Source organism: Branchiostoma floridae, chromosome 14 (assembly GCF_000003815.2).
Source record: "Branchiostoma floridae strain S238N-H82 chromosome 14, Bfl_VNyyK, whole genome shotgun sequence".
Classification (NCBI taxonomy): domain Eukaryota; kingdom Metazoa; phylum Chordata; class Leptocardii; order Amphioxiformes; family Branchiostomatidae; genus Branchiostoma; species Branchiostoma floridae.
Window position 1 is genome coordinate 19,428,995 of NC_049992.1, and position 20,734 is coordinate 19,449,728.

Sequence of the window (20,734 nt, forward strand, 5' to 3'; positions counted from 1 at the left end):
CGAAGCCGACATTTCGCGCCATTCACAATGCCGGCCTGTTTTGTATGTATGTTTCGGCGCGAAAAGGGGATCGTCCGATGTTGTCAGAGGAAAATGTTTCTTTTTTTTTTTAATGTCACTGCCAGTTGGACAACTGTGAATTCAACCAAAATTCGTGGAAGCTTACGTGTAATTATCGCTGTGCTGTCTGGAAAGGAGAAGGTAAGGATTGACCCAAACTCGCTCTTGTAACAGTCCAGAATGGCACGGTGCGTGAACCTTCCCCACCGCCATTGTTCTGATTTCGTCCCGTCGCCGCGCGGTTTACTCGCAGGCAAGCTCATTCATGTTTAGTCTCCCGGGGACTATGGCTTCGTAGACAGGTCACAATGCGACTTACAGGTCCACGAAAGTAATTGTCAACAACTACGGACTGAACTCCAGAATGGCGGAGTGATTATTTACCGCTGAGAGGACCGAGGTTCACGGAGCAAAATGGCTGGCTAGAAGTTTTGGATCTGTGACGTCAGACTCTCAGAACGCGGCCATTACGTCATCGGCCAGCGCGGCGGGGAAAGGAGGAGAGCGCGAAGTTCAAACGTGTCTACAGGGTCATATTAGGCGGATCAATGTAAAAATTGACGTACATCAACTTTTTAATGAGTAAACTACTGGAAAATAATGAATTGAAAATTTTCTGATGCTGTCCTTTAATGATGTATGAGTAAATGTGGACATTTATGCAAGATTTTTGACACCACAACCTTATAATCCTAGTAGACATTACCTTAAATTTACTTGGCAATTCAAAACTGAGCATCTATTAACCATTACCAGAACTTCCAATGCTTCATTACATCCCAAGGCAGATTTGCAGAAACATTCAATTTTATATCATCTGATATTTTCCTCATTTTGTAGTTGACTACTTTAGTACTTAATTGGAAAATGTAGCACATACTGTATAAAAGACACACAAGGGTGGAGATGGTAATTCTGGCCTCAACAGGCCAAAGCTCTAATCTCTCATCGCCTAACACAAAACAGATGTGGCTACAATAGATCTACAATGATCCATCTTTTGTGGAACATGGATAGACACATATAATATTGGCCCTAGATAGACCTGTATATAAGCCTAGGGAAACTTCTCCTGTGGAATACTATTTAAGCAAATTGGGGAAATGATCACCATCATTAAAATATTCAATCTGATCAATCTTAATGATCAATCTTCAAGTTTACTTCTTCCTATGACCAAAGATACTAATGAAAACAATAGATCTCTTGTTTCTCTATGATACAAAGTAACTCTGTGCATACATATGCTGTTAAATGCAACTTTATAGTAATTGGTGTGAATGAGGACAAAGTGGGTTAGAGGTTAATTCTTTGATAACAATAATTTAGTTTTGTGATGACTTTTGAGTCTACTAGTACATCTTTACCATCTGCCTGAAAGTGTTCTGTAGGGTTTTCTCTCTGTCAGAGGCTAAGTGAGGTCACATCATCACTCACATGGGACTCTGATACAAATCTATCTGTCACGGCTTGTTATACACTAATGCTTATTAAGTAAATACAAACAGCAGGGAATAGCTTCTGTTTTAGCCAGGGCAAGACTTCAAGCATGAGTAATAGTGTATATAACTAAATACTAGTATGATAGCCCTTAGGTATAATTAAGGGGTAATGACCTGACCCGCACTGTGAAGTGCGAATATGGTGTCATAAGGCCTGGTCCTTTGTTATAAGCACCAAATAAAACCAACAAATGAGTGAAGCGAACAAGGGGTGGTTTTACAAGGTGGTAATAGCAAAGGACCAGGCCTTATGACACCATACACAATGAGAAACAGGTGGGTCATTAACATATTTAGCATATACATGTAGCCTACTGAAAATGAAACATTCAAGAGATACAAATTCCAATAGAACTTGTATCTCTTGAATGTAATAAATACAAACTTTAAAGTTTATCTGTGTTGGTAGAAGTCATTATTGAACTAGTTAAATTGTAATTTCCAACACACCCAAATTTTCGACTGAACAGCTCCAGCTGCTGTGACATCACGTTATGCAGATTGAACACGTGACGCAATACGCAGTGGATCATAGGGTTCAGGTTCCCTGAGCACAGACGCCCGAGTTCAACAACCTCAGAACTTTCCCAACATATTCACATAGAATCACCGGGTCATTCGGTTTCACTGGACAAAGTTAAAATCTTGGACATAGAGCCAAACTTTTTTGCTAGAGAGATCAAAGAAGCCATCTACATCAGAGCTTTACAACCATCCCTGAACAGAGATGGTGGGCGCTATAGTAGTTTAGTTAAATACTGCACACTTTTGATGGAATATACCTAGAACATACCTAAGTCCGAAGGTAGAACATACTATGACCGGTTCATAGGAGGGAATTTGCACGACATATGATGATTCCCCTAGGACAAGAATAAGAGGCTACACAAAAATATCAAATTTCTTGGTGTCACGACTATCCTCCTTTTGTGTTAGATTTTGTATTACCTAAAATACCTGTTAGAAGCAGATGAAATCTAGACAAGAGAATTGGAGTTATTAGGAATGTCAGGATACCTGGCATGTATCTATAGATCTACTGAATGTTTATTTAAATACAGCACTCTTTTGATGGATTATACCTAACGTTACATGTAGAACATACAAAAGACCGAAGGTAGAACATACTACGACCGGTTCATAGGAGGGAATTTGCGCGACATATGATGATTCCCCTAGGACAGTAGCCTAGGATAGTTTTCGGTTCACACAAACCCACTGCGACTCTCATGGCGCACCACAACACATCACACTGCAGCGCACAGCCGTGAACCCTGGTGACCAGACGAGTGTGGCGTGGGTTGAATCAAGGGTGGGAAAGGTCTCAGGCATTCGCATATGACCCCTGACCTACTGCAAAGCGAAAGTGGGCTGCCTACGACATCGGCACATTCAGTGATGCCGCAAACTGCCCAATGTCTGTCGTACGCCCAACCCTGGAGGCAACACGTGACACGTAATGCCGCTGTGCGTCACGGGGGCTGTTTCCACGGACAAGCGTCACGCGCTGCTCATCAATCGCCATAGGACAGATTGCAGTTTCCACACGATGTGTGGAGTTTCCACACGATGTGTGGGGTTTCCACACGATGTGTGCAGGTTTCCACACATCGTGTGATAGAATTTCTGTTTTTAACTGAGAACATGTTGTCTGTTACTCTCGCAAGTTTACATTCTGAAGTGATTGGTCATCTGTATTGACCTGAAGAAAGCGACTGTCGCCGTTAAAAATTTGATCCATCTATACTTTTGTGTTGGAAGAAAGTTTAGCATTGCACTTGAAGACTTTGATTTGCTTCAATCTGTGTTTTGGGCTTGCAAGACACGGTTTCATTCACCTAATACTTGCTATTAGTTGCAAGATAACTTTCTATATAAACTGCAAGTATATGAGGTTACATTTTGCAGTTAAGAAGAATTCTTGTTGATTTTTATTTTGTATTCTATCTTTTTAATATATTATACAGTTGGTGGCTCCTTGCTTCTGTCGTTTGAGTACAACTCCAGGAAAGCTGTTCTAAAGGTGCGAGTTTGGGAGCTGCAGGACCTACTTCTTCCACCAGGTGGGGCTTTTTCACAAGTCTCACCTCACAACATATATATACCAGTAACTGAACTTAGTGTTACTGTCACATTAGTCATTTTTTTTTCAATCTCAGGAGAAACAACAGACTGCCCTAAGCATGCAATATTATAATCAGTTAGAATCTGTTTTAATTCGAAATCACTGTAAATTTTGTAGCATGTCTATTTTGTTGGTGTATATGTTGTAGAATACAGTTGTTGATTTGAATACAAAAGTAATGTCTTCTTTGCTTTGAAAAAATTGAGATATGTAATCATGTTTTGCCTCCACCCACAGCTGACACATCTATGATAGCTTCCATACACGTCAGGAGCCTTCTTATCCCAGACAAGAAAGGTCAAACCAAGAGGAAGACTGAAGACGTCAAAGTTGACCTCGAGGAACATCAGCCCAAGGTCAAGTACGAGATCAGGGGCAAGGGGGAGGGCACCAAGGTCACCTTCGTTCCCACTAAATTCTCTTTCAAGAAAGGACTTGAGTATGAGGATGTTGATAAAGAGATGGTTGAGAGGAGGACAGTAAGGTTAGAAGTGTGTATAAAACAGAGATTCACGGGGAAGAGTTACATGGTGGCCAGTCTGGAGTTGCCGCTGAAGGTTGCGGTCAAGAAACTCCTGAAGGAGAAGTTTCCTCTGAGGGTGCACATCAATCCCAGCATGCCTCACAGCCTGCAGGCGTACACGCTACAGGACCTTGTTGTCAGTAATCCGAGTGTCGTGACCGTCAGTAACCCCGATCTCAGGTCAGCGTCGCTGACAAGGTTACTCGCAGACGACCCCACTCCAAGGGCACACAGTGATGGCGACCTCCAACAGGTCAGCAGTCAAAGGTCAGGGAATGTGCCCTCTATAGTGATCAACATTCCGCAGGAGGATTCGGATACGTCGGACGCTCTGAGGCAAATCAGAGTCATGGAGCACACGGATCGGGTTTCACACATAAGCAGGAGTGAGTCCGACCTCCAGTTTACCGCCAACATTCCGTCCGATCAGGATATGTTGAGACAAGTTCTGATTGGTAGAACAGCCATGGCGAAAAGCTCGCCAAACATTTCATTAAACATGGCCGAACCAGAGGAAGGATTTGAGGTTGTTGATGTACAAATGCCAGGCTCGGTTACAGAGAGCAAAGTTGACATCCCAAAGCCTAGCTCAAAAAGTAAACACCTGACAAGTAAAGGAAGAAAACAGGAGGAAAAGAAGTTGTCAAAAAGAAAAAGTGAAGTGGGGCCAGTGATTTGTATGGAAAGTCCAGTTTCATCTACAATTGTAGAAGTAGAGGAGATACCAGAGGAAAAAGACTCGCCAAGGCACAGAAGTAGGCCAACATCACCAAGACAGAAAGAAGAAACAGATAAGGGCAGACGGCACAGAGAGGAAAAGATTTCCATTCCCCTTCCAGACATTATGAACAAGGGAGTGGATTCTAAAGTAGAGAAAAGGGTTTCCAAAACTAAAGGAGGGATTGAAGATGATTTAGATGTTGACAAAAAGTCTAAGAAGAAAGTGCCATTCTTAAAGAAGAAGGTGAGAGAGAAAAGACTTGAAGGGATGGTGCTGGAGAACAGGCAGGCAGATGATCAGGGAGCTGGAGAGTCAGAAATACAGGAAACATCTTTTGTCTCACAGCGTGACAAAAGTCCTCGACCTGGCCACGCCGTCCGCCAGGGCGACGGAGAGAACAAAAGAACGACTAAAATGGATGAGAGGAAGAGAAGAGAACAGTTAGAACGAGTCAGGCCAAAGTCTCCCTTTGAGAAGGCTGGCGAACTCCTACCCACCATCAAAACAAAGTCGAAGAGAAACAGGAGGGAAGCAGAGAGGTACATCATGAGTGATGAAGAGGATGACCTTTCACCTCCTGACCCCTCAGCAATACCGGTCAAAGGTTGGATGGGGGCAGAAATCAAGACTGTCGAGCCAAGGGTCAAGAAGGGTCCCAGGTCAAAATCAAGAGAGAGGGTGTTAGATGGATCCAAAAAGGATGTCATACAGGACACACCAAAAGGTGCCCTAAGACAAAATCTTGTAGACCAGTACCGCTCACAAATGAAGCACCTGGCAACACCTGAGTACAGATTACAGCTGTTCCAGAGGACAGGGAACCAGCCGCATCCAGCTACACCTGGCGTCCTTCAGCTGCAAGAGACTGACCTTAGCATGTCCACTATTGAGCAAATGGACCCCTTCTTTGTGCCTGAAAGTCCCACCCAATCACCGCTTGCCTTACAAACTCCGCACCCAATGGACCAATCAGGTGCCTTGTTGCATTCGAAAAGGGACCAATCACCAGCCAAGTTGAGATCTTCTAGAAAACCAGAGAAGTCAGGGACAGAGATGAAATACTTCCCAGGTAAACAATGTAAGGAGAAAAAACAGTTTTTCCAAGACTTTGACCTGGAAACAAGCGAGGTTTAGAATAACTAAAGTTTGGTAATTCTAAACCTCGCCACAGAAGCATGCATTGTTGCGCTTGTTGATACATTCAATTGTATCTTGCCATTTTTTACATAAATTAGCTTTTCTATTGATGTAAATACTGAAATTTAGTATCTGATATATGTATTTTTTACATTTTATAAATGTATTTAGGCCGAGAAAGACCATTTGAGAAATAAGAATGTTTTATACATAATGGTAATCATTTCCAAAGCAATACCTAATATTTCTTATCCTACATGTATCATGCCACCTATAAGCTTATTGGAAGTGAAGTATTTGTGGAACCATGACTATTTTATGATTTTTTACAGAAAAATTTAATTCGGCCCTTTCAGTTTTGAGAGGGTACAAAGTGTAATATACAAAAATCTTGATGATCTTAAAACTTCAGATGCAATTTTTCTTCTTATTTTGGTGGGGTTTTCTTTTACACAATTTTTGCATATTAAGTCAAAGTATATGTATATTAAAACTATCAACTAAACTGTCTTGTTTTGCGTTTTATTCTGCGGAATTGATTATTATCTAATAACTGGTATCAAATGAGTAAGACACAGAGTATGGAGGTCTTACTCTAAATTAAATGAAAATTTTGCCTTTTTTGTGTAGAGAAAATGAAATGTAGCAATAGCTTTTCTCATGATTTTATAGCAAGAGTAATTTCCGTATACAATAGAATATTCTGTACATGTTGTAGTATCAAATTTCAATTTCAAATCATACATGATAAATCATGATGTTTCGAAGTTACATGAGGTACATGATCATATCAGCAGCTATATATTCAATATAATATTGGTCAAAAAGATATAAAATGCAACAGTATATAGAAATCTAATAATAGTGTTTAAAAGCACTTGTTTCTTTGTAATTACTGTACTATTATCTACTATACAAATAGATTATATTCATTTCTTTGGTCCAGTTGATAAAGAATTAAAAACAGACAGTCATAAACTATCCTTCAACTACATAAAATAATTACATTGCACTTGTCAACTTTGGCATCAGACATTTGGGTCCTAATACTTTACGTGTTTACAAAGCATTTTGTATAAAAATTATGGCACATTAATAATGGTGTGTAAAGCCTCTGTTGGTGACCTACATTAAGTTCAGTGTATCGTTGTGAGCAACATGTATGATGTATAGTTCTCATGAGGGATATGCAACAGTTACCACAAAAAGCAATTTTGAAACTCACACAGGCTTAAGGTAACAAATGGACTAATTTTGGTCTGTCTGGCTCGTATACCTGAATAGTTTCATTCGGTTCACTAGTTAACAAAGTTCTGTGGAAACAACCATAAAGCTAGCCGACCCTTTGGTGACCGTCTGTCCATCTAGCTTCTTGTAGATTCAGTTCCAACTGTTGTCGACCTTTGACCCTTCTCCTGATTGTCCAGTAGTTGTAGCTGTGCAGCCTGTAGGGCTTCCTTGGTTCTCTTGAACTTCTTGTCGACACACTTGGCGCAGAGCTGCAGGTGGATCTGTGTCACGACTATCTCGCTGCGTTCTGACAGAAACTGTGACACGTACTTGGTTCCGTGTGCCTTGGTGAGCCGTCGTGACGGGCGGACAAACCGGTGGGAGGAGCCCTGCAGACAGCGCTTTACAAACTCCTGCACCTGGAATAGGAAAATAAAAATTTCATCTTATTGTAGCAGTTCAGAATGTATTTACTCTATTTTCTAATGACTGATTTATTGAATAGCAGCCAACTGTTTGAAACTAGCCTGCCGAAATTACTGTAAGCTGCAAGTCCATTGTGAGCTTACTAGACTAAGCACTTCAATCTTTGCTTTCAGAAGTCCTCAACTGAATGCAACTGTTGAATGTCAAGAGTAATGCAGAATAGGAAACAAATGTTAAAAACAATTGACTGCAAGTTTTAAGTCACAATGTCATGTAATTCATTTGGCAAAATTCAAACACTACAGGGTAAAAGGTAATGTTGAAATTCCACAAGGAAGTATGTGTCACTATGTCATTCAAGTAAAAGTTGTTACCTGCAGTTGATGCTGGTCCCAGTCCTCCCTGTGCTCCTGGATACTAATCTGTAGTTCCTCCATAACCACTCCTTCTACAGTCGCTAACACCTGGGCTATCCTGGGGGCGAACTGGTGCTTATCTGTAGCAAACAAAAATGTCTGAGTTTGCAGAATACAATAAAGACTTATCATCAGATTCTGTGTCTAAGGAAGATACTAGGCATCAGATGTGATGACTTCATACCCAACACTGAAGTAAGAGCTAGCGCCATGTTAGGACAGGGATCGCTATAAGGGAGCGACTCTTGGGCAACACAATGCAACTGTTAACTTGAGGTCTATTCCAGCATGGCCGGCATAGTCGGTGGTCGATGTTCGGACTAACGTATCACATTATCCGTGACGTAATCACATGTGGGAATGTGGACCATACCACTTACAACATGGGTGGTAATCTAAACCTAACTATAACAGAGTGGCGTAGGACCAGTGTCTGTGACAATTCGAAAGCTGCATTTGAGCTGGTTGGCCATGGACCATGTCGTGAGACTTCCATCAGACAGACTGACAAAAAAGTCATGCACTGGTCTCCACGGGTAAGAGACGCAGAGGTCACCCTAAGATGAACAACAGGTAGACCATCGAGAGGGACCTCCAAGCAGCTAACATCAGCTGGAAGGATGTAAGGAGGATAGCTGCCGACAGAGCCTGCTGAGCCAACCTGACTGCCTCATGTGTCGGACAACACGGGAGCCCCTATGTCTAAGTAAGTATCATCAGATTCTACATAACACGATTTCTTTGATGAAGTACCGAGGTAGCATGCCCTGTCACATTTTGCACCACAATGTTACCTGCTAAGAGTAGAGCCTCCAGCCCCAGCTGTTTGGTGCTGATGTAGGCAGAGTTGATGGCCTGGTGGTCCACTATAGCCTGGATCTCATTCAGGACCTGGGGAGGGGGGCGCAACAAGGTCAAGAGGGCTTGAAACATAAGTAACACCTGTATATACAAGTAAACTTAGAGCTGTGCAGGTATCTCTGGTGTTTACCTGCACCTAACTGCCGTGTGAGTACTCTTGTATATGTGCTTGGTATTTGGATATTTGCCAAGTGGATAATTGTTTGCACGAATTGACACCATCAAGGAACTGAGAAAAGTGGTATGGAGTGCCTAATCCCCATTGCACATCATTTTGGGTTGTCAGGTATTTGATTCCAAGATCTCTTTTAGCTTATAGTTTTTAGTCAAAAGTGCTTCCAAACAACCAATAACTTTAATACATATAACTAGGGGACCTGACGTTATTTACTGGGGGGGGAGGGCTGGTGCAAAATAGGTCTGGTAAAAAATTTTTCAATGGTCCCCCCCACGCCCCAAAAAATTTTTCAATGGCCCCCCCCTCGCCTCAAAAAATTTTTCAATGGCCCCCCCCCTCCAATTTTTCCTTGCCTTTTCCATTACACACAGTCTGTCATTAAGTAATATAGCAATAACAATAGCGGTAGCGTTGTTTGAACGTGACGACGATCGGCCCGGGGTGTCAAGACCCGCGCGTCAACAAATTACGCACGTTGGAGTCCTGCTGGGGCATATGTTATCTCCCAAAGTTTTACAACAGCCGAGTTTTCATTTTGATAGCATATATACAAACATGTAACACTTGGTGTTGTTACACTCACGCTGCAACGGTTATAAGACTTACCTTGTCTGATATCACTTCTCCGATCTACGTGAAAAAAAGTCTCTGGTAACGTTTAATACGCAAGATCACGAAACTGAGCGTTTCCGCCAGACCGACGGCTAGCTGTTAAAGGCCCGACGGTCCAGGGATCGGAGGGCCGAAGTCCCGACCGGTCTCGGGGGTTAGGGGCATGCTACCCGGGAAATTTTGATATTTTTGACCCTCTAAAACGAAATTTCCCGCATTCTATGAGGCAAAATAATTTGGATTTTATGCGTCCACATCAACGAGGAGAAAAGCGGGCGGGGAGGGGCGGTAATCCAACTTCGGCAATCTTTTCCACTACACATGTACGAAATTTACACAAAAGAAAACAAATTAATGTTGTAGATGGAAGAGACTTGGGTACATTTTAGCGATATCGTTTCGAAAGCCGCTTCAAGACTGCTTCAATCTTTCCAAAACGGGAGTTATTTCGGTCAATTGCAACCTACAAACTTGCCAAAAAAATTCGCGCCACCGTGATTACGTCATATGCAGCAGAGAGCCCGCTGTCACGAAAGTAAACATCGTAATGTTTTATCCCATTGCCGTCTGTGAACCATTCCGTATACAAAGAACAGATGCACGCAGGATTGATATTTATACCAATTTTAGTTTCTATAGTTTTCTTAAACTTCGTGCGAACATGGAATCACACGACAGAGGCAGCTGCAGAAAATTTCTCAGTATGGGGAGGGCGAACTATATCAACGTAATCCTTGGGGGTCCGGGGGCATGCTCCCCCGGGAAAATTTGGAAATCTTGACTACTAGTATCTGAAACGGTCTTTCCTAAATTTTGATGGGCAAAATTTGCTGGCAGATTAAGCTTTAAGTTTAATAGCCTTTCTATTAGAACTTCACATGGTTTTGAGGGCGACGACGCCCCCAACGTATTTCCACGATTTCGAGCGCTGGGCATGGCACGAGCCGTCGCAAGGTAGGTCTGGAGAAATGTCATTCAAATGATGAAGTTTGGACCCTCTGAGACACGATTTTCTGCATTTTGAGGGATAAACTTCGCTGGTAGACTATGCTAAATGTAATGACAATTTTCTGTCAGAGGAAGAGATTTTTGATGGCGACGAGTGCCGAAGTGTTGTGTGCGCCAGAGGCGCAAGCCGTCGCAAGGGACGTCCAGAGAAAAATTGAAATCTTGACCATCTGAAACTTCATTTCCTGCATTTCAGGGGCACATTTTGCTTGTATTTATCAAGGCCCCTCAGCCAATTTTTTTTCAATGGCCCCCCCCTCGGCTCAAAAAATTTTTCAATGGCCCCCCCCTCGGCTCAAAAAATTTTTCATTGGCCCCCCCCACCTATGCACCAGCCCTCCCCCCCCGGTAAATATCGTCAGGTCCCTAGGCCAACAATGCTGTCATTGCTGTGTAATATAATTGAGTTCTTAGCACAATGTATTCCTATTAGCAGCCTCTACTGTGTAGTGGCCGGTGCAATGGCCGAGTGGGTAGATTGTTCGCCTTGCATTCGGTAGGTCGTGAGTTTGATCCCTGGCCAAGTCTTACCAAAGACTTTAAAATGGTACATGCTGCTTCCTCTGCTTAGCACTCAGCATTCGGGAAAGAGTATGGAAGGTGAACACACACCACTGCCAGTGGACTAGCCCCCTGCTGTAGTGATTGCACAAAGTTGTGTGGCCCAGGGCTACTGAAACGGAGATGGGCGCCGCCCTATGGGGCATCAGGCGCGGGAAGGAACTTATCTTTGACCTTTGACTAAGTGTGTAGAGCTGACCTCTGTAGGAGTCATGGCCTCCAGCCTTCTCCTCAGGTCCCTAAACTGGAACATGTTCTCCTGGTAGAACTCGTACTTGGCCCTCAGCAGCCCCTTCAGCAGCTTCAGCTGGGCAGCTGTGCTGGGCTGGAGCCGCTTCAGGCTGGCCACCTCCACCACAAGCCTCGTCAGGTGGTCTGACAGGTCTGCCTGCGCCTTGGCTAACATCTGCATGTTACTTCTGGCCTGGAGAGGAATAAAGGATTATCCATTATTGCTATGGAGATTTCAACATTCCCTTAACCGAGACAGGGGCGATACCGACTTTCAAGGACCTGTGACCCATCGCTGATCCGACAGGTCTGCCTGTGCCTTGGCTAACATCTGCATGTTACTTCTGGCCTGGAGAGGAATAAAGGATACATTATTGGAGATTTCAACTTTCCCTCAACCGAGACGGGGGCCGATACCAACTTTCAAGGACCGTTGACCCATTGCTGATCCGACAGGTCTGCCTGCACTTTGGCTAACATCTGCATGTTACTTCTGGCCTGGAGAGGAATAAAGGATGCATTATTGGAGATTTCAACTTTCCCTCAACTGAGACAGGGCTGATACTGACTTCCAAGGACCTTTGACCCATCGCTGCTCTGACAGGTCCACCTGACGTGTGCCTTGGCTAACACCTGCATGTTACTTCTGGCCTGGAGAGGAATAAAGGATACTTTATTTTGAGAAAATCTTCAACCTTCCTTCAACCAAGACGGGTTGATACTGACTTTCCTTTGACCCATATTGCTAATTGCTAATGCGGCTAACATCTGCATATCACTTCTGGCCTGGAGAGAAAGAAAGGATATTACCATTTGAGAAAATCTCTAACCTGCCCTCAACCGAGACGGGGGCCGATACTGACTTCCAAGCACCTTTGACCCATTGCTTATCTGGCTAACATCTGCATGTTATAGGCTGAAAAGGAATAAGGGACACATTCTGAGAAAATTAAACATTTAAAAAAAATCTTTGACTGAATCTCCTAGTCTTTTACAGTTAGCTGACCCTAGCGCTGTCAATGTTGCATTGCTAAAACTGCACTCCTTCAAAAATTTTCCATGCAGACATACTATCTGACAGAAGGAAAAACCCACATACAATGTACATATACAATGTACTACCACACAGACAGTAAGCTTTTACAACCAAACTAGTTTGCTCAAAACAAGTTTGTGGATTGTTTAAGTGTGTTTTATTCACTCATACACAATGTATGTCACAGGCCACAATATCAGACATACATGAAGCACAGTAGACTCATTCTCCACACTAACAACATTTTTTGAACTGTTGAAGAACTTGTAAATAACAATACCTGGTCTGCGGGGTGACATGCTGAATAAAAGTTCAGCCCCAGATGTCTTACAGAAGAACAACTAAGGTGCAAAAGACGTTGATCAGCTTGAGGAATGAGACCACTCTACCTTATACACGTCAGGTATTATCTCACCTGTGGAAGGTATTTAGGACTGCCTGCACTGATCTCCAGACCTTCGATCAGTTCCTGGTACTTGGGTAGCTGGGAGTCAACCTTGGACTGGGTGGCTGAGATCTTCTCATAGACCTGAGAACAAGACAACACAACAAGACAGTGTTAAACACTATGTACATGAAGTGGGCAAAATGAACTTATAATGAAACAATAGGACAGTTGGATGTCCTCTATGCACACACTTACTTATGTAACACATTGTGTGTCACACACATGCACACATTCGCTATAGCTAATTAGCACTTACTAGTAGGAAGTACTGTTTAATGCTAGAGAACATGTCCTGCAAGTAAAAATTGTACCAGTATATCCTCTATGCCTGACAGGACCCCTGTGACCCCCCTACATATGCAGGCACACATGTGCGCACACAAATATACGCACACACACACACACACACACACACACTCACACATTCAATATAATTCTTCTTCAAAAGTACCTGTTAAATGCTAGAGGAAATGTCCTGCAAGTTGTATGATTGTCCTCTATGGCTTACAGGACCCCTGTGACACTTCTACATATGCAGGCACACATGTACACTCACTCACACAGACACACACACACACACACACACACACACACACACACACACTCACACATTCACTACAATTCCTCTTCAAAAGTACCTGTTTAATGCTAGAGAAAATGTCCTGTTGTTCCTCCTCCACCACAGCCTGTGTGACCTCGGCCAGCTGGATGTCCTCTAACTGTGCCTGACAGGACCCACACACACGCTGGTACAGGCACAGGTTGGGCTCCACCTCAGGACAGCCTTTCACCTTGATGATGGCCCAGTGTGGGTCTGGGTGGGACAATACAGAAATGAGTGGAGATGTCATTCTCATTTCTGTATTTTCCCACCCAGACCCCAGTAAGACTTTACCTGAGTTTCATTCCCCATGGTGAGGTATATGGAGAAAATATGGTTCTTTTCAGTTAATAGTACTGTTACATGTAGTAAGACTATTATCTCATTCCCCATGGTCAAGTATATGGAGGATAAGGATCTCTCTTTAAAGTAAGTTACACATGTACTGTTACATGCATGATGTAGTATGACTATAGCTGAGTCTCATTCCCCATGGTCAGGTATATGCATGAAGAGGATAAGGTTCTCTACAGTATTACATGCACATTCTAATAGGAAAACTATACCTGAGTCCTGTTCCCCATCGTCCGGTACATACAGGATGAGATTCTCAGCTGAACAGGAGGAACAGATGACACGCCCACACACACGGCAGTTGTGCTTCTGTGTCAGTAACCCAAACTTCTGCTCACACAGCTAAGAGGAGAAACAAATTTCAAAGAAGGATAAAAAAAATGGCAGAGCATTACAAAATGTACAATTTCATCACATTCAGGAAGGTGGCATTGTATCAATTAACTTTGATGGTAATACTGTTAGCCTTAAAGATCAAGCTACATTTGAGAGATATTCAATTTTTTTCTAAATTTTTCAACTTGTCTAAAGCTTCCTTAACATAGTTTTCAGCAGCTAAAGACTTTTAAAACAAATTATGATTTGATGATCATTATGTCTGTTATGTGAATATTGTTTTGCGTAATGAACTTTGTGAGATTCAAGGGCCTCCCTGAAAAGCAATGCCTATATGCTACTGATAAATGAATTTGAGTAGCCTGACGTGAGAGCCAGCGCATGTAAACAGCCCAGGTAGCAAGGCCTGGTGCACAGTCTTGCCTTTTCCATAAACCATTTCTGCTAGGAGGAAGAAAGAAAGAAGACAGAACACACCAGCAAAATCATAATAGATATGATTCAGAAAGCCTGCTGACCTGGCAGAAGTCTGTGGCCCCCTTGGGAAGATAGAAAGTTCCTTTCTGCCAGTCTGGGAGGGAAAAACTCTTCATGATCTCCAGAGAGGCAGACTTCAGCCATGACGTCCCTCCTGCCGCAAGGAACCCTTCAGTTAGACGACGGCACTCCTGAGTAAAAACAGTTGTAATTTGAACTTAAGAGAGCTAGACTTCTGTAGCAACAAGAGCACAGGTATTTTGTAAAAGTATATGCCACTTCAGTCGTTTTGCATTTTGTTCAGCATAGAAACTTATGGCAGACATACCTGTCTACAACCATTTGGGTAAATCTTTCTTACAGTAACACTACAATATTTTCTAAGAAATGATGTTGAAAAGCCATTTCATTTCCAATGGCATCTATATGTACATGTACAGTCCTTACCGGTAACTCGTAAACTTCAAATAATGATGAAAAGTCTGGCATTTTTGAATGACATAGCAGATATACATTTGCACTGAGAATTTTGATAATGACAACACTGTATCATCATGTACAATGTACATGTTTCTACCTTCTGATAGTCCAGTTTCCTGTGCAGCCTGCTGCCAGACTTAGACTTGTACTTGGGGCTGGTCTTCCTGCCCTTCAGTGTGAAGAACAGATCAGTCAGGTCCTGGGTCTGCCCTATGGTCTGTGGACCCTCGTCAAAACAGGAAGCACACACCTGGGCAAGAAGGAAGGAGCGAGGACACCTTAAGGCTAAGGAGTGAGGTCACCTTAAGGCTAGAGTGTCTTAAATTCTTGTGTAGGAATCAAAGACAGGTGTAAGAATCAAAGACAGCCTCAGAGGAATATTGGCAAGATTGTAAATGCAATGTCATTTGGGGTGGGTACCGGTACAAAGCTGTGTTTTTTTTCTTTTTGTATTGTTGGACAGGTAAAAAAAAAAACAGACCTGAAAAAAATCAGTAGACTGGATTTTGGACAGAGTAGAAAATGACCGGATTGTATCAGTACAGTCTGGGTTAACCCTTTTTGTGCTTACTGGTTCAAGAAAATTAAAAGTTTCTACAGTCAAACTTGCAGAGTTTACATAAAAATAGGATTTTAAAAAATTAATGCCAATGGTAGTCACATACTGCACCAAATAGATTCCTTTGTAACACATTGGGCAAGTTTTTGTCCAAGTTCATATTTAAACCGGACTCTGATCCTCTGCACCTGAATTGTACATGTACATGTACCTAAATTTTCTGTACCGATACCCACCCCTACTGACATATGTATTTATTTGATTAAAGATGTTGATATGGACATCCTAAGCAAAAGAAATACAGAAGTGAGAGACCTACAGCAGAAAGTTGTTTGCATCTGTGATGAGGAAGACATCTTGGCAGTAGTGTGCAGTCAACTGCATATGGGACAGGGCATGCAGTTTATTAATTGATAGGACGATGATTATCAATATACAATTCTGACGATCATGCCGAGAATAGTAAGGCAATATCATGCCAAGAATAGAAAAATGAGACAAGAATCACCTGTACTCTACTTCAGGGCTTTAGCCAGCTCGAAATTTTTTTCTGTCAGCCAATTACAATCGTCATGAAAACCGCGAAAATTATTAATTAATTAGGAGGACTGAACTGAGACCTTGAAAAACGGGTTTTAATGAGATTATCGTATGCGAAAGGGCGCCGACACACATTGTCAACAATCATAATAATAGCAAAACAAACAGTGTGTGGCTTTTACGGCCGTGGACAGCGTCCCCAAGCCGCCTGTAGCTTCCACCAAGGATTTTTGTCCGTCAAGGTTGATGGATTGGTTTTAAAATTTTTCTGTCAGACGCAGCAAATTTCCGTCAATTGACGGAAAAACGGACGCTGGCTAGACCCCTGCTCTACTTTCATCTCTAATCATTTTCATTGAAATACCAATTGCTAGTGAGCAAGAACTACTACTAGTAAGGTGCTAGGTGGCTAAGGTAAGAGGTACAGAAGAGAACAAGCAAACATATTGATTATTATGTCTCCTACTTGCATCAAGTCCTGAAAGTAGTAAAAAAACTGCTACTATATTGATATGGAAACTTTATGAAATTTAAACTTTTAAAGAATGAAAACAAAGCTGATATATGACTTGTACAGTATGGACAGGGATATTGGGGGCTGTACCTGGTAGCTCCGCCCATTTGGATCGGGCTCAGCTAAGATTGACAGCTTTCTCCTGTACCTGGTACACTTCCAGCAGCACACATGTCCACACCTGTAAGATCACAAGGTAGGTATTATGATTGTAGTGAAGACACATGACACTCAAACTGAGAAATACTACTTTGAATTGTGATATATATGTAGAGGAGATATATGTAGTGTATGTATGTACATATGTATGTATGTATGTAATGTAAATTTGGGCACACAGGGCTGGAAATACTGGGGTTCTGTGCACCCAAAATTGGAGCTGTGCACCCACTTATTTTCTGTGGGTGCACAGGGTGCACCCAAATATTTTCATAGGCTTATGCATGTTAAGATGTCAGTATACTAAGTAAGCACCATATTCTTGACATCTATGTGTTAGAAAGATAATAAAATGACTATCATAGTTAAGTACCGATTTCTGAAGAGCTCCGTTCAAATTACTAATTTATTAGGCTTGCAATTAAGTTATTCTGATATTCTACTTTATTTCATGTGGTGCACCCAAAAATATTTTGGTGCACCCAAATTTCTAGATTGGGTGTACCAGTGCACCTATTCCCAAAAATGAATTTCGAGCCCTGGCACATGTGTGTGTGTGTGTGTGCACGTAAGTCTTCATCTGTTTCCCACCTGTAGCAATGGTGTTTTCTGTCTGTCAAGCCAAACTTTTTCCGACAGTTGCTGCAGTTTGTGACTTCTCCACTAGGTGTCCAGTGGCTCTTCTTGATGTAGGGAAAATCCTGCGCGTCGATTGGTCGGTTGTTCTGGTGGTCACTGACGAGCGTTCCGATATTCTGCTGGACCTCCGACCACTCACTGGAGATGATCATGCTGGGGGTCCTAATGGGGGGATTCTAGAGACAAATGGTAAAACATAAATAAGTGTTTTCAAGGATCCAACTGCTCATGCACATGTCAAGGGTGAAGGCCACACGTGTGAACATAAAATTTAAAACCACCGCGAACATTTTTCTATCATGGTATGAGACTGCAGTCTATGGTGTTACCGCGAAATTAAAACCACTGCGAAAAGTCCTTTTCCCCGCTACCGCGAAATTAAATCCCCACGAACTTAAATGCATTTACAGTATCTTGTCCCTACCATTCTACATAATCAGATAAATGGCCTCAGTCGATTGGTTTGTGTAACAATGTCCTGATGTGTTTCGTTTACGTTTTCGGGGCCTTCACTGTTGACACGTGCATGCACATTTAGATCTATGAAAGTGCTTATTACATCAGCTGAACATGAGAACAACAAGAACAGAAAGCAAAAAACCTTCACATTTTCATCTCCAATACCAAGCTTGCGAATTGCAAACACTGAACCTGGACTTTGTCACAAAAGTCAAAGATACTTTTGTAGTCACATAACGTTACATGTATTCATAGACACACCGATGTAGCAAGGTTTTAAATTTGGCTTGAAATCTGTCATTTGATATATCTTTATAATATCACTAAATGCGGAGTGGTACACATTCAGCCGTTATGGGTGTGCCTGGGTGAAAGTAACACATAGCTCCTTCAGTCCTTGCCAAAACGTAAACAACATTTCTTTCAACCTTAGGAAAACAAGGCCGGCATGCAAGTCTTCGCGACAGCTGTGGCAATCAGTTCATTAAAAAAAATATCATTGATTCTTTATCTATTTAATGTCATCAAGAACTACTCGTAATACTTTAGACAGAAGAAGAACAGAAGTGTGAATTCCTCACTTTGGAGTAGGGACTGACTGGAACAGTAGTGGCTGCCATCTTGTTTCGGGATCAAAATTAGTCGCACCCATCGTAAAACAGGGGTGATAAAAAAAAGTCTTCTTCCAACTTAAGTTGATACCTATTTCTGCTTTCTTAAACTGTACATAACTCTAAACTATATGCATTATTTGATTGTCTTTACCATTTTACAACTGAAAAGTCAGGTACAAGAGAAAGAATAAAAATCCAACCTTTGGTGTTAGTAGTAGTGGTTTCGTCCGTCAGTGAAGAAGAAGAATATGGCGGCAGGCAACGACGATGTATTTGACAGCTGGGAAGATTTAGCCGATAGCGGGGTAAGAAAGACATCACTGTCTAAATTATATCACTCTTGGCGTAGCCAACATATGGAAGTCTTAGCTGGGAAAGTTATGAGTCGTTTCAGTAAATAGAGTAAAAGTTATAGTAATCGGCGTAAGGGTGGATTTCGTGAGTACGCACAACGTGTGCCCCCCTCCCACCCACAGATTCCATTCAACAGACGTGTGTTACATATGATATGTATACTATTATTTGTTTGGGCGTGTAGCCATGTTTGGATGTCAGTGGAACCATGGATATGTTAGACTTATTTGTGGGTCCAAAACAAAACAATCCGAATTTCCCCATGCCATGCCATTGAATTTGATGTAATTTATTGCAAGAAATTGTTGAGGAAATTGTAATGTTTTGCTGTTACTGTTTGCTGTAGCACTTTCCATCAACGTGTTATATGTGCACATGAGGTTTCATTTACTTATTGCAGTATCAGAAAGCGAGTAGATTGTGAACTGATTACATAACATATGCTAGAGAAAATATCTATGCCAGAGAAAAATAATATAAATGGACGCTGTTCTATTTTTACAGATTTATGCAAACTTATAAGACTGCATATACAACGCTGTAATGATATAACAAGTCACTCAATGCTCATATTGTTTTCAGGAGTTAGAACGTCGCTTAGAGAAAGACATGAAGACTAAAGAAATAAAGATCAGCAAGTGAGTAAACTGTTGTGTACCATTTGGCTGATTTTCTAACAATAGTGTTAAACCATATTCTTGTACTTAATAGATATTATGCATAATTCAAAAGTCATTTGTGCAGCTGCAAGCAATTATTTCGCACAGTGTGGACAGTGTGCAAATACATTGTACTAGTCGCAAATTGGAAGTAGCAAACAATTCAAAATCGAGTTGTACATGTGTAATACATCAAACCATTTTCCATCCATTTGGTGTACTACTACTATAGTGTCTTATTACCCCGGTCTAACCTTTATCAAAATACATGTAACTGGAAATCCACCTGATTCTTTGTATTGTTTGTCCCACTTAACAGTTTGTGATTTGCATTTAGCTTCTAATTATTTGTCACTGACGAAAGACACTGGATGGCTATCTGAAACATTTGACCGTTTCCTAAATTATATCCAGCTGCTTGAGTAACTGCTTTTTGGCATATCTTATTACATGGCTGTCTAACCTTCATCAGTGTTTAACTTCCAACAGTTCACTAAGGAACGTTCATTTTCCCTGTAACAGAAAGAACAACAATAGAAGCCCAGCAGCGCCCATAGTTCTTGAAGAGGACACACAACGCACACAGTACCAGCCTCAGCTGAAGATCCTGAAACGACCAACCCACTCCCCCGACACATCATCCCCCAACAGTACAGACGGTAAGCCCAAGGCGAAGCACAAAACCCTGGCCCAGAGGGAGGCAGAATACGCGGAGGCTCGGCTGAGAATACTGGGAGCTACGTCAGCAGAGGAGACCCAGGAAGAGAGGTAACATTATCTTGTATGAAATTTTATATACATCGTGAAGGTATCATGGTACCAATAAGAGTGCCAGATTATCTGTCCCAGGGTTGGACAAGTCCACTAGCCCTATTGTCCTGGGCAAGTGAAAATGCCGATCGGGCAAGTGCATG

At 42.0% G+C, this 20,734-nt stretch overlaps 3 protein-coding genes across 3 annotated transcripts in view; 2 read left to right on the top strand and 1 right to left on the bottom strand.

Annotated features, from left to right (window-relative positions):
• Positions 1-6,065, top strand: part of LOC118430214 — a 22,736-nt gene extending 16,671 nt beyond the window's left edge. Inside the window, exons 6-7 of the mRNA XM_035840924.1 lie at positions 3,530-3,625; positions 3,925-6,065. Coding sequence (XP_035696817.1) covers positions 3,530-3,625; positions 3,925-6,065 — 2,237 coding nt within the window. The remainder of the gene's footprint in view (positions 1-3,529; positions 3,626-3,924) is intronic.
• LOC118430296 (vacuolar segregation protein PEP7-like) lies at positions 5,790-17,904 on the bottom strand. The gene is made up of 11 exons (XM_035841038.1): positions 17,687-17,904; positions 17,027-17,117; positions 15,421-15,573; positions 14,885-15,034; positions 14,243-14,372; positions 13,714-13,889; positions 13,043-13,156; positions 11,560-11,784; positions 8,935-9,031; positions 8,099-8,220; positions 5,790-7,717 (listed from the first exon to the last, which is right to left on the bottom strand). Exons 1-11 carry the CDS (start codon positions 17,884-17,886, stop codon positions 7,433-7,435), a joined length of 1,743 nt encoding a protein of 580 aa, XP_035696931.1. The 5' UTR covers positions 17,887-17,904; the 3' UTR covers positions 5,790-7,432.
• Positions 17,905-19,014: 1,110 nt separating this feature from the next.
• LOC118430576 (SUZ domain-containing protein 1-like) overlaps positions 19,015-20,734 on the top strand; it is a 2,236-nt gene continuing 516 nt past the window's right edge. Inside the window, exons 1-3 of the mRNA XM_035841533.1 lie at positions 19,015-19,112; positions 19,744-19,799; positions 20,343-20,588. Of these exons, the coding sequence (XP_035697426.1) occupies positions 19,056-19,112; positions 19,744-19,799; positions 20,343-20,588 (359 nt within the window). The 5' untranslated portion in view covers positions 19,015-19,055. The remainder of the gene's footprint in view (positions 19,113-19,743; positions 19,800-20,342; positions 20,589-20,734) is intronic.